This window comes from Marmota monax, unplaced genomic scaffold, assembly GCF_021218885.2.
Source record: "Marmota monax isolate L192 unplaced genomic scaffold, Marmota_monax_Labrador192_F-V1.1 WCK01_AAM20220418_F8-fsc00017, whole genome shotgun sequence".
NCBI lineage: Eukaryota > Metazoa > Chordata > Mammalia > Rodentia > Sciuridae > Marmota > Marmota monax.
Window position 1 is genome coordinate 25,310,336 of NW_026695241.1, and position 14,306 is coordinate 25,324,641.

Sequence of the window (14,306 nt, forward strand, 5' to 3'; positions counted from 1 at the left end):
AAATATCTTTAGCTCCTTAAATATGTAATTTCCAAATTAAAATGATTTTAAAAGGAAACATGTATGGATTTTGTATATGGGCCATATACAATTTTTTGAAGGGGGGTGGTCATTAACTTGCCCAGGCTGTGGGCTCAAGAAATCTTGCTGCCCCAGCCTCCAAAGCAGGTGGGATTCCAGGCTTCACCATGCCCTGGATGTACAAAATGTTCCTCCTTGCCTTGATAAAGATCAAACAGATTTTCTGCCACTGAGTAGTAATCAAATGCTGACTTCATCTGGAGTTGGAGTTGGAATTACTCACGTCTTGTTTGTTCCTTTGTTTCAATTGGATTCTGAGCAGTAAGGGAAAAAGGAAATAATGGCAGAGAATAAGCAAAGAAGGAAGGAACCCTGCACATGTGTACAAATTCCCCACACTATGCTCCTTGAGATAAATTGCTGAGAGATTGAATCCCTCCAAGGACACTTATCTTTCCGTTCCCCTTGAGTTGCTTCATAGGGGCTATGCAATTGTACTATTCCTCACCCACTGTCCCTGTGATATCCCTGTTTGAACATTGCCCTTTGCATCCCCCAGCCTTGTACAACAGAGCACCTTCCCAGGCAGGAAATGAGTGCATCTCTCTGCCCTGTGTGCTTTTGGAGGCTTCTGATGTTTCCTCACCCCATGCAGTCTTGCAGTGGCTCTGGGCTTTATGTTCCAACTGCATCCAGGTCACATCTTCAGTCTCCCCTGGATGAACTTCTTTCTCTGGGGCCCATGCTTCCTGGGAAGTGTAGATGCTGAAATCCAATTCTGAAACTAGTGGACTTTCTAGACACATCACTGAAGAACTGAATTCAGTGCAGGGTTGTGTGTCCACTCCTGGCCACCAAAGTTTCACCTATTTAATGATTTTATTGGTTCTTTATAATTATACCTTATAATGGGATTCATTGTGACATTTTTAAGCATATACATGATGTACTTTGAAAAACCTCATTCCCCAGGACCAGCCCTCCTTCCTGGAACACTCTTCTACTTACTGGTTTCTTATTGTTAACTATTTTTTTTAAAAAATAGTACATTATAATTATGTACAAAATTGGGATTCATTGTGGCATTTTTGCACATAGACATAGCATAATTTGTTTGATTTAATTCCCCTGTATTCCCAACATTCTCCCCTCCTTCCTCTCTCCTGATACATTTCTTCTATTTGATTGGTCTCCTTCTACTTTTGTAATATCCCTTTTTTCACTCTTGATTCTAAATATGAGTGAAAATATTTGACCCCCAACTTTCTGAGTCTGACTTATTTCAGTTACCATTTTGTTGTCTAGCTCCATCTATATACCAGCAAGTGACATAAATTCATTCTCTTTTATGACTGAGAAAAAACTCAATTGTGTGCATAGACCACATTTTCTTTATACATTCATCTGTTGACAAGCACCTAAGCCTGTCTCATAACTTGAGCCATTGTGAATTACACTGTGATAGGCACTGGTATTCACACATTGCTACAATATGCTGACTTTTGTTCTTTTAGATAAATACTAAGGAGTTGAATAGCTCTGGTGGTTCCATTCCTAGTCTTGAGAAGTACCTGTAATACTTTCCAGAGCAATTACACTAATTTGCAATCCTACCAGCAATGTATAAGTGTGCCTTTTTTCCTGTATTGTCATCAGCATTTATTGTTATTTGTCTTCTTGATGATTGCCATTTTAACTGGAGTGAGATGAAATTTCAATGTAGTTTGACTTGTATTTGTCTGATTTCTAGGTATGTTGAGCATTTTCTTTTAATGTATTTGTTGTTCATTTGTATTTCTCCTTTTGAGAAGTGTATGATTAGCTCATTTTCCCATTTATTGATTGGTTATTTGTTTTTCTGGTGTCATTCTTTTTTAGTTCTCTACCTATTCTGGATATCAACCTTCTATCAAAGACTAGATGGCAAAGATTTCCTCTCATTCTGTAGACTCTTTATTCACACACTTGTTTCTGTTGCTGTGCAGGAGATTTTAAATTTTATTCCATCCCACTATAGATTCTTGGTTTTAGGAGTCTTATTAAGGAAACCTATGCCTGTGCCAATATGTCAGAGTATTGATGCTATCTTTTCTTCTAGCAGTTGCAGAGAGTGTGGTCTAGTTCTTAGGTTTTTGATCCACTTGGAGTTGATTTTCTGTGCAGGCTGAGAGATAGGCATTTATCATTTTTCTACGTATGGGTATCCAGTTTTCCTAGAACCATGTGTTTAAAAGGCCATCATTTCTCCAATGTATGTTTTTGGCATCTTTATCAAGATTCAGATGACTGTATCTATGTGGAGTTTTCCTTTTCTGTGTCTTTTATCCTATTCCATTGGCCTTCATGTTTGTTTTGACACCAATTCCATGCTACTTTTGTTACTATAGTTCTGTAGTATAATTTGAGATCAAATAATGTAATGTCTCCAGCATTGCTCTTATTGTTCACTGCTTTGATTATTCTGGGGCTTTTATTTTTCACATGAGTATTAGGACTGTTTATTTCTAGTTCTGTGAGTAAGCTAGGTGCAGAATATGAGACCAAAGTGTAATAGTTGTATATAAGAGATGCTAAGTATTAGTTAATATGAGTCACTTAATGCAATAGTTGTCATACCGATGTTCAAATTGCTGAAATTTTCAAAACAAAGTCCTTTTATCTGGTGTTTCAATTTTAGAAGCTGCCAATGGTCAGAATGTCTTTTTAAGTCTTGTATCCTTTGCTGTTTTCAGCTTTCACCCAAATTGGCCAAATTTGTTAGGTGAGTGCATATGCTGAATTAGGTTCCCTCATTGCCTGGCCACCTCTGCTAGAGAAAGTTGGGGAGCATGGAGATTAATAACTTTATACTCTCAAAATGGCTTTATTATTTCTGGGGGTAAGAGTGTAAATCTGTTAGATTAGCTGTCTACTTCCTTCATCTGCTTTGTGTGTAGAGCAATCTATGTTGAATTGTTCCTCCCACTCTGAGAGTCCCTGTTTGTGTGCTGTGGAGAGGTATGGGGAAGCCAATTCTGGGTTTGGGGGAGGTGGGACTTTCCATCCAATCTTGATTTGCACCACTCCTCTACCCCATGTCAGCCATAGTATTTATCCCAAAGACCAGGCTGCCAATTTCAAATAGAAGCATCTTTTTTTTTTTTTTCATTCTCTACTCTTCAGACTGGTAGAGTGTGCTCACTCAGTTCCTCCATAGTGTGAGTCCAGGAGTCTCTTCTATGATCAGATTGGCTGTCATTATGGGCACCTACAATCCAGTGAAAATGAGAGCCTAAATGGAGATTTGGTCTTGGATACTGAAAATGAAAATAAAACACGTACAAGGAAAAAAAAAGGAAAAAAAGGGGGAGAGGAAAAAATCCAGTATAAAAGAGAATGATTTCTGAGGAAAAAAAAAAAAACGTAAACTGCAGGAATTCCTAGACTGCTGACTTGGGAAGTACAATCACCAAGTCCCTTCAAGCTAGCAGTTGCTGCCCCACTCTGACCACCTCTGCTAGATAAATACTAAGGAGTTGAATAGCTGTGGTGGTTCTATTCCTAGTCTTGAGAAGTACCTGTAATACTTTCCAGAGCAATTATACTAATTTGCAATCCTACCAACCCAATAAGGCTCAACTACATTTGATGGAGATTGACGGTTCTCCCCCAGCTGGAGAGTCAAGTACTCTCTGTCTAGCACACATAGCTCAGCTTTACTGTTTATTTTTTGTTCTGATTGTTGATATGTTGACCAGAATGTCTTTTAGCTTGTTGGAGGAGTGCTTTTCCTCCCCCCTGAACCACACTATGCTTGACATCACCCCCCTCCATTGCCTTTGTTAATTCTCTATTTTCAGTTTGCCTCAGACCCTCTAGTTTAGTTCACTAGTGGGGAGTTGCTGCAACACTGGACTCCTCTGTGTTACTAATTTCCTATCCTGTTTATTTTTCTAAATTTTATTTCAGTCAGAATTTTGGAGAGATAAGAGATAAATATACGTACTTAGAAAATTTTAATCAGAAGCACATTCTAGAAATATTTAAAATTTCAAACTGGTTATATGATTTGGTCTTAAATGGAAGAAACTATATGCAGGATGGTGACACAGATTAGAACCCAAGGGAGAAGTGGTTTCAGGCTGGTATGGACAGGTATAGTGTTCAGAAAGGAGTTCTTCAGACTTTGGAAAAGGATTCTTATTGGTTAGATTCTGATTTCACTGGCAATTCTCTCCTTATTTCACTTTTAGGTTCCAATGGAATTTATGTTACAATAAGTTGGTCAGGGAAGAGTTTTATTATTATTAAGTCACAGAGCAGACTGCTCTCATTTGTTTGGCATGTTTCTCACCTGTATGGGCTCATGGCATGCTTGACTCAGGTGAGAAAAACCTCTCCTTTGTCTTCTGAAACTGCCCAAATTTCCTTTTATTTCTGGTCTGCTGGTTGTACTCTCTCCTGTCTTATTTTCATGAATATTTGCTACCTTTTTTTTGGGGGGGTCTATTTTTAATTATTTCCAGAATCAGGGATTTATGCCATATCTTCCTAATCCTTATCATTCTACTTAAGTGTGTCTGTAGGTGGGTTTCTGTTAGTCTCCCTTTTAGTGTGATGTTCCCATAATTGTGCATAATATACAAGTCTGTTCCAAACATTGACAATGACAGCGGGACTCTCACTTTCTTTTATTAATCATGTGGTACTTGAATGATTTTCTCATAGACATAACAAATGTCATATTTTTTGACCTGAAACCAAGGAGTCTTCATACTTTCTGAAAAAGAAAATTGTGCTTTTATTAGTTTGGGTAGATTGATTAGTTGATGACATGTGATCCAGGCTGAGATTTAGTATGAGTCTCTTGTTTATTTTGCTTTTTTGCTTTAGCAACAAATAAATAATTTGTTTTCTTCACTCTGATGCTTACCTGTAGCATCACGTGGCCATACGAAGACTTGCCTCAGCCTAAGGCCACTGGTTCTTACCCACTCTGTCTGAGGAATGGCTTTGCAAAATACTATGGACTCTGTGTTCAGAGTCTAGAATACAATCTTCTAGAATACAATCTTCTGTGACTAATTTTCAGTTAAATTGTTGTTCTCTTCTCCTGTTACATAACTACCACTTCTCATGTACTTTAAGATTAATATCATGTACTGCAGAAGGTGACATCATCACAGATTCTGACAGGGACATGCACATTTCATCAAAGTTGGCACATCACACCTTGACATGGGATGGGCACAGCCTGTCTAGATCCCCGGTCCCGCCTCTGGCCTCCAGAGGGCGATGTTGCACAAGGAGGCGTCAGTTCTCACTGAGCATCCTCTTCCTGATGCTTCCTCACTGATGTGTGGTTAAGGGTCCTGTCACTAGAACAAGGGACCAGAGAGCATCCACACTGCTTAAAGGAAAGCCTCTTTCTAACCATTTGTGAGATTTGTCCAAGCAAGGGACTCGTGCAGCCGCCGGGTCTCCACTCAGTGCCCCAGAGGCTCAGCCCCAGCGACCTTCCCACCCGCGGATCCCTGTAGCTTTCCCCACCAGCCATGCTCCTGCTGCTCCTGCCGGTGCTCGCGATGGTTTTCACCCTGAGTGGGTACAGGCCGTTCCCTCTCCCCTCCCACCAAAGTGACCGTGTTTTGATTGGAACTGGAGAGAGACGCGTCTTCTCCACAGCCAGGTCTGCGCTGCTTTTCCTTACTCACATCAATGTTGCAGGAGGAAGCGGAGCCCAGTCAGTGACCCAGCCTGACCGCCACGTCCTGGTCTCTGAAGGAGCCCCTCTGCAGCTGAGGTGCAGCTACTCATCTTCTGTATCACCCTATCTCTTCTGGTACCAGCAACGCCCCAGCCAAGGCCTCCAGCTCCTCCTGATGTACGTGTCAGGGGCCACCCTGGTGACAGGCATCGATGGTTTCCAGGCTGAACTTAGGAAGAATGAAACTTCCTTCCACCTGAGGAAGCCCTCAGCCCATTGGAGCGACTCAGCTGAGTACTTCTGTGCTCTGGGTGGCACAGTGCCTGGGGCTGCAGGGGGAACTGAGCACAAACCTCCTGACACAGGGACTTTCTGTGACACACAGGCTCAAGCTGGGGAGTTTTCAATTTCTGTGCAGCCCAAGATAGCAGGGTGGACTGAGCCCTTGGGAATGTTTATCACCTGAATAGTTGCCTTCATGTCTGTGTCCTGCCACCGTCAGACTGGCTGAGTCCCAGATAAAAGTCTTGTGATGAATTTCTCCAGGAGGGACCCTTGTTCCCCACAACTTCATGCTCCAACTCCCACCTCACACCTGCACTCTGAAGAACTTACAGCATAGCTATAAGGCCTCTAAAATTAAAAAGGCAGCAGAACTTTTATTTAAAAAAGTCACTTCTAGCATCCACTGTAATGATTAGCATTGCCTCAAAGGACAGTTAGTGTCTGGCTACAGACATCATCAAGTTGGTTTATTATTTATTTATTTATTTATTTATTTTTTGGTGTGTCACTTCTTCTAGTTTTACTTCTGTACCCCTTTTCATTTCTATTTGGAGATTTCCTGACACAAAATTTATACTTTCATTGTCCTTTATTTCAATCAGGTCTACACTTTTCGGGGACATGACTATTTTTAAAATTTTTGTGAAAACACTTAAGTTCTACTTTTTTTTAACTATAAGATCACAACTCAGTGTGTGTAACTAGGGGCAAAATATTGTACAACAGATCTCTTGAGCTTTTTTATCATGACTGAAACTTGGTTCTCCTGGACCAGCATCTCCCCATATTACCTTCCCATAGTCCCTGGCAACCACCATTCTACTCTGCTTTGAGTTTGACTCATTTTGATACTTCATCTAAGTGTAATCATGCAGTATTTGACCTTCTATGACTGCATTATTTCACTTAGCATCATGTTCACAAGGTTCACGTGGCAAGGTCACCATATTTTTAAAGGCTGAATAATATTTCATTTATGCATATGCCACATTTTGTTTTCCCATTTATCTACTGACTGATATTAGGTTCTTTCCACATCTTGATCATTGTGAATAGTACTGCAAAACCCAAAGGAGTGAAAATATCTCACTGAGATACCAATTTCGATTATTTTGGATAAATACCCAGAAGTGGGATTGTTGGATCATACAGTAGTTATATCTGTAAATTTTTGAGGAAGATCCATACTGCTTACCCTACTGAATGCAACATTTTGCATTCCCACAACCATGTTCAAGGGTTCCAATTTCTCCATATTCTCACCACTATTTGATTGTCTTTTGTTTTTTGATGGTAGCCATCTTCATAGATGTGAGGTAAAATCTAATTGCAATATCTCATCCCTCTGATGATTGGTGAGTTGAGCAAAAAGGACCCTGAAGAGCTAAGACCATTTTAAGAAAGTAGAACAAACCTGAAGGTAGAACACCTCTTGAATTCTGAATATATTAAAGTCTTCAGTGATTAAAGCAGTGTGATTCTGTTATATATATATATATATATATATATATATCACAAAATAATGGAACAGAACAGAGCCCAGATATAAGGCCATGAATGTACATTCAACTGATCTTTGTCAAGGATACCAAGCTCACACAATGAGTGATGAAATAAAGATAAATTTTTGCTGGGAGCCATTAGCCAAGTAGGTATGACAATTTCCTTGCCAGCGTACCCCATGTTGCAGTGACATTGCATGTATGTGACCTTGCTCAAAGGACCAGGGCGGATTAGGGTGTTCCTGGTTTAGGATAATTGGGTTTAGGGCGTTCCAGTTTAGGGCGTTCCAGGTTTAAGATTATTCCTGCTGGGAATAGGGTGTATCCTGCTGCCTGAGTTCCCCTTGAGTTCTCACGGGATTCAGACAGTATATTTTGGGAGACAGAAGCCCAGTGGGTGTGGATTTGGGCAGAGAACGTGGATTTCCCCAGAACGTGATTGTAGATGGCTGGTGTGAGTTCGGGAATAAAGAGTTGCTGTTTGAATCTACAAGCTGTGTGGTGGCTCGTGATTGTGTGCCCAGCCAGACTGCGGCATTTGGCGGCCCGTGCGGGGAACTTCTGAAGCTTGGAGGTAAGTGAAATTGCTTGCCCCTGAGGAAGAGCAAAAGAATGGGTGACCATTTCAAAAAAAAACCAGTGCGTTCTTGTTTTGATTTATCTTGTTTTTGTTTCAAGCTGCCTATCCCTAGAAATTTCTCAGGGAAACTGGAAAAAATGGTTGACTAAAGGTTTGAAGTTTGTCGGCCCTGAGGAAGAGAAAATTGATACAACGATTTTTTATTCCGTTTTTGTTTCATTCAGTTTCGGTTTTGTTTTGTATTATCTTATTGGGTTGCTTTAACTTTATAGTAGATTAGAAATTAGTAAAAAACAAACAGAAAAGATGTTAAGTAAATTGTTAGAGGTTCAGACCATGGAGAAAGACATTTTAGATCAAGCAAAAGAGAAGGTCTCTCGAGCTAGTCAGACGGAGGAAGAAAATTTAAAGGAAAAGGGGTTGTTAGGAAAAAGGCCACAACAGGAGGCTGTTACTAACTCCGTTTTATCACAAGAGGGTGTAATTCAACCAACAGCCCCACCGATGGAGACAGCTGAGTGGCCCTCAAACCCCGTAGTTGATAAATGGGATCCTGAGACAGGACCTCAAAGATTAGCATGCCCTGTACTTGAACAGGCAGGAGGGCAGCGAATTCACCGTGCTTTAGATTTTAAAACAGTGAAGCAGTTAAAGGAGGCTGTAACAACCTATGGTCCCCAAGCTCCCTTCACAGTAAGCATGGTCGAGTCCATTACTAACTTGGACATGATGCCAGCAGATTGGGCTAGCATGTGTAAATCTGTACTAAATGGAGGACAATATTTGTTATGGAAGGTTGCCAATGAGGAATTTTGCGCAGAGACAGCTAGGCGAAATGCAGCAGCCGGTTACCCTCAAAGAAATCTAGATATATTGTTAGGAAAAGGACCTTATGAGGGTCAACGGCAACAAATTGAATATGATCCTGCTATATATGCACAAATTGCTGCAGACGCAGTTAGGGCATGGAAGACTTTACAAGGACATGGAGATTTACAAGGTCAGCTATCTAAGGTAATACAGAGAGCTAATGAACCTTACGCTGACTTTGTAGATAGGCTAATTCAAACGGCTGCCAAAATTTTTGGGGATACAGAACAAGCAATACCATTAATAAAACAACTGGCTTATGACCAAGCAAATCGTTGCTGCAGAGAGGTTATTAGACCATGGAGACATGAAGATTTAAACACATATATTAAATTATGTAGAGATATTAATGAACAAGGGCAAGTCTTGGCAGCTGCAGTACAACAGGCTTTAGATGCCAGGCCAAAAACATGCTATGATTGTGAACAAACAGGACATTTTAAAAGGAATTGCCCCATAGGAGGAGGGTTTAACAAAAGTAGGTATCAAAGGAATAGAATACTGGGTATTTGCCCACGATGCCGTAGAGGGAGACATTGGGCTAATGAATACCGTTCTCAAACCACCATAGAGGGTACTCCTTTATCAAAAAACGGACAAAGACCAGGTATTTATCCACGATATTGTGGAGAAAGGCATCAGGCTCCATTGCCAAAAAACGGACAGGGGGGCCCAATGCTCCAGGGCCCACAACCACAAATCTACGGGGCAGTGGAGGAACCCAGCAACACCATCAGGCTAGTGCCCAGGACACATTGTCCATTAAATCCCTCATTAGACAAACCCGAGGGAGCGCAGGGTTGGACATCTGCGCCTCTGCCAGAGCAGTATTAACTCCAGAGATGGGAGTTCAAATCATTCCCACAGGAGTAAAAGGATCTCTTCCCCAAGGAATAGTAGGCTTATTATTGGGACGTAGTTCATCTACATTAAAAGGACTTATGATAAGTCCTGGGGTAATTGATCCCGATTATGTAGGTAAAATAAAAATTATAGCTAGTTCTCCAAGAGGTATGTCAGTAATTTCACCTGGAGATAGAATAGCACAGTTGTTAATAATACCCAGCCTACATAATAAATTTCCTAGTCATAGTGTAGAAAGAGGTTCCAGGGGATTAGGCTCCACAGGTGTAGATTGGGCTATGTTGTCTTTAAATTTAGATTCTCGCCCAATGCTAAAACTAAATATTCAAGGTCATGAGTTTAATGGGATACTGGACACAGGAGCTGACCTTAGCATCATATCTCGTCAAGAATGGCCAAAACATTGGCCATTACAACAAGCCACTCAAACACTTCGAGGTCTAGGAGTGGCGACTAATCCCCATAGAAGTTCTATGATATTAGATTGGAAGGATCCTGAAGGATGTGAAGGAACTATACAGCCATATGTATTGGATCATCTTCCTATAAATTTATGGGGACGAGATGTCCTAGATCAATTAGGTTTGACGTTAACAAATAACATCAATCCTAATGCACCCACTACTAGGGCTAGACAAGGCTTTAGGAAAGAAAAAAGATTAGGAAAACAAGGGCAAGGTATAACAGCACCAGTACAAATAGATCAAGGAACAGACAGACATGGGTTGGATTTTCAGAAAGGGCCACTGAGACAATCAAAATTACTTGGAAATCAGAAAGACCAGTGTGGGTTCCTCAGTGGCCCCTGACTAAAGAAAAGATACAAGTAGCCCATGATCTGGTCAAACAACAATTAGTGGAAGGACATACACAACCTTCCATATCTCCCCATAATACTCCCATTTTTGTCATCAAAAAGAAATCTGGTAAATGGAGATTATTGCAAGATTTAAGAGCCATTAATAATGAGATGGTTATTATGGGACCTGCTCAATCAGGGATTCCTCAATTGTCTGCTTTGCCAAAAACCTGGCATGTTTTAGCTATAGATATTAAAGATTGTTTTTTTTCAATTCCAATTCATCCCGAGGATAGTCCACGTTTTGCATTTACTATCCCTGCATTAAATCATGAAGGTCCTGATCAGAGATATGAATGGAAAGTACTCCCTCAAGGGATGACTAACAGTCCAACTATGTGTCAAATATATGTTAACAAAGCAATCCAGCCACTTAGAAATCAAAATCCTGAACTACAAATATTTCACTATATGGATGATGTATTATTGGCACATAAAGATAAAAACATATTGCTGGAATGTTATGCCACACTTACAAACTTATTAAAAATTATAATCTAGAGATAGCAATAGATAAAGTACAATTAAATTTTCCAATTAATTATTTAGGAGTTCTATTATCCTCAACCATGGTCCGTCCACCAAAAATTCAAATACGAGTAGATCAACTCAAATCACTTAACGACTTTCAAAAGTTATTGGGAGACATAAATTGGATAAGGCCTTATCTAGGCATACCAACAGGAGAGTTGGGACCTTTATTTGATATTCTAAAAGGTCCATCAGATCCAAATTCACCCCGCATGTTGACGCCTGAAGCAAGAAAGGCATTAAAAATCATTGAAACATATATGGAAAATATGCATTTGGATAGAATTGATATAAGTTTGCCTTTATTATTTATTGTACTGCCAACAAAAAATATTCCTACAGGAGTATTCTGGCAAGAAGGTCCATTATTGTGGATACATTTATCTTATTCTCCTAACACTATTCTTACTAGATATCCTGAGGCTGTAGGAAAATTAATACTCAAAGGAATAAAAGCAGCCAAGGGAGTGTTTGGGATTTCTCCCAATAAAATTATTACTCCATATACTATGGATCAAATTGATGAGTTAGCTAATGAGTTAAATACTTGGGCAATAATCATGTGTAAATCTAATGTTTCATTTGATAATCACTTACCATCTAGTCCTTTGTTGTCTTTTTGGTCTAAGCATCCTGTAGTTTTTCCAAAGATGACAAGAAAAACCCCTATCATGAATGCTCCAAATATATTCACTGATGGGTCAAATAATGGTACAGCAGCAGTAGTTACCCCTGATCAAACTTTTACATTTTTAGTACCCAATCAGCTCAAAAGGTAGAGCTTAATGCAGTATTACAAGCTTTTATGATGTTTAAAGATTCTGTATTTAATTTATTTTCTGATAGTCAGTATGTAGTTAATGCTATAGTATCTCTTGAAGATGCTGGTAGGATTTCCCCTTCTTCTACTGTTTTCTCTTTGTTTTCCACTATACAAAGTCTAATCTGGGACAGAAAAGATCCATTCTTTATAGGACATATTAGGGCACATACAGGATTGCCTGGAGCCCTTAGTTTAGGCAATGATTTAGCAGATAAAACTACACATGACATACATATTTTCTCTACATTTGAAGAAGCTACAAATTTTCATAAAAGGTTTCGTGTTAATGTTAATACTTTACAAAAGCGTTTTAAAATAACTAAGGAACAAGCCAGACATATAAAAAAACAATGTCAAAATTGTGTGACATTTTTACCACAAGTTAATCTTGGAGTCAATCCTAGAGGACTGATACCTAACCATATTTGGCAGATGGACGTCACACACTTGCCAGAATTTGGAAAATTAAAATATTTACATGTTACAGTTGATACTTCTTCTGGATTTTTGATGGGCTCCCTTCATGCCGGAGAAAAAACTAAAGATGTTATAGCTCATTGCTTACAAAATTTTGCCACTGTGGGCATTCCTAAACAGTTAAAAACTGATAATGGTCCTGGCTATACCTCTACCTCTTTTAAACAATTTTGCTCATCATTTGGTATTACTCATATAACAGGAATCCCATACAATCCACAGGGATAAGGCATAGTTGAAAGAGCTCATCAAACTATTAAAACATACTTATTAAAGCAAAAAGAGGGAATTGGAAGGGGGTATATATCCCCCAAAGATAAACTTAAAATAACGCTTTTTACTCTAAACTTTTTAAATTTGGATTCATCAGGACTTAGTGCTGCGGAAGGCATATGTATCCAAAAAATGTACATAAGCCTAAAGTACTTTGGAAAGATATTCTAACAGGACAATGGAAAGGTCCTGACCCAGTGATTGTCTGGAGTCGGGGGTCTGTTTGTGTTTTTCCACAGGGAGAACAGCAGCCGATTTGGATTCCAGAGAGATTAACTAAAACAATTTCTACAGATCGAAAAGAAGATGATTTGACTCAAATCCATAACAGCTGATATCCAGAACTCCAGCTTGGCCATTCTTACATCTGCAACAGTGATTAACCAGGGTGCCTTTTTCAATAGCTATTTTATTATTGCATTTTTCCACATCATAAGGTTCTATTTTTATTTTTTGAGCTCATACAAACCTAGGTTAATGTTTTTCTGATCAGTTTTATTTTATGACTGTGGAGTTTTTAAACATTGCAATGGAGATTTCACCTAGGTAAAGCTACAAGGCCTTTACTATTTTCTTATGTGTTGTACGTTTGTGTACACTCTTGTGTTTTGTGTTGTATGTCTTTATGTGCGTATGTCCATATTTCTTATATGAGGAGCGCTCATGAAAAAATGGATCCGAATTATTATTATTTTTTTTATTCACGTGATTTAAATGGTTTAATTTAAATTAGGTAAACAGCTGTTAAGGATTGTTTTTAAAGGTGGTTAACAGATCTGTTTGTTTACTAATTTAAATTAGGTAAACAGCTGTTAAGGATTGTTTTTAAAGTAGGTTAACAGATCTGTTTGTTTACTTTCACTTTTCCTTTTCGTTATATTTAATAATTCTTTTCAGGATAATGTCTCTTTATCATCATTGCCAGAATTCCTATCTTCATCCCAGTGCCGGTGAAGACAAAGATAAAACCAAACTACAGCTTCTATGATAGCTATCACAGTAAACTGTATAAACTGATGCATCAATGAATATAACTCAACAAGTAATGCTCAATCAAGGAGTCAACTTACTTTGGGAGGAAACGGATTTTGGGAGGAAATGGACACATTGATAGATTCCTCCGCTTTGAACTGCTTGCAGAACTTGCCTGGACTATGTAACTATCGTTTGGTGCAGCGAATTGTGGTAATGCTGGCATATCTTTGCTGATGGTGTCACTAGTGATGCAATTTTTATTTCCTTGCCAGCGCACCCCATGTTAATTGTGGTAGTGCTGACATATCTTTGCTGATGGTGTCACCAGTGATGCAATTTTTCCCAAGGAGCCGTCAATTGGCTTGGTGTTGTGGCATTTCTGTATCCTCCTCCCTTCTGCTAGTGATGGTCTAAAATTTGGGGGCCAATGGCTGTATGTTGGACTGGTAGTCAGTGACGGGTATGATCCAATTGCAGTGGTATCAACCTAAGACAGGAGGCTGACGCCTAAAGGTCAGTTTTCCGATGACGGGTAAGAACCATATGTTGAATTGGACAAC

The 14,306-nt window shown here is 39.4% G+C and overlaps 1 gene segment (V, D, J or C); it reads left to right on the forward strand.

Annotated features, from left to right (window-relative positions):
- Positions 1-5,485: 5,485 nt before the first annotated feature.
- Positions 5,486-6,173, forward strand: LOC124090460 (T cell receptor alpha variable 8-4-like). The segment is given in 2 exon segments: positions 5,486-5,601; positions 5,728-6,173. Coding segments are annotated over 2 exon segments (492 nt in total).
- The last annotated feature ends 8,133 nt before the right edge of the window (positions 6,174-14,306 follow it).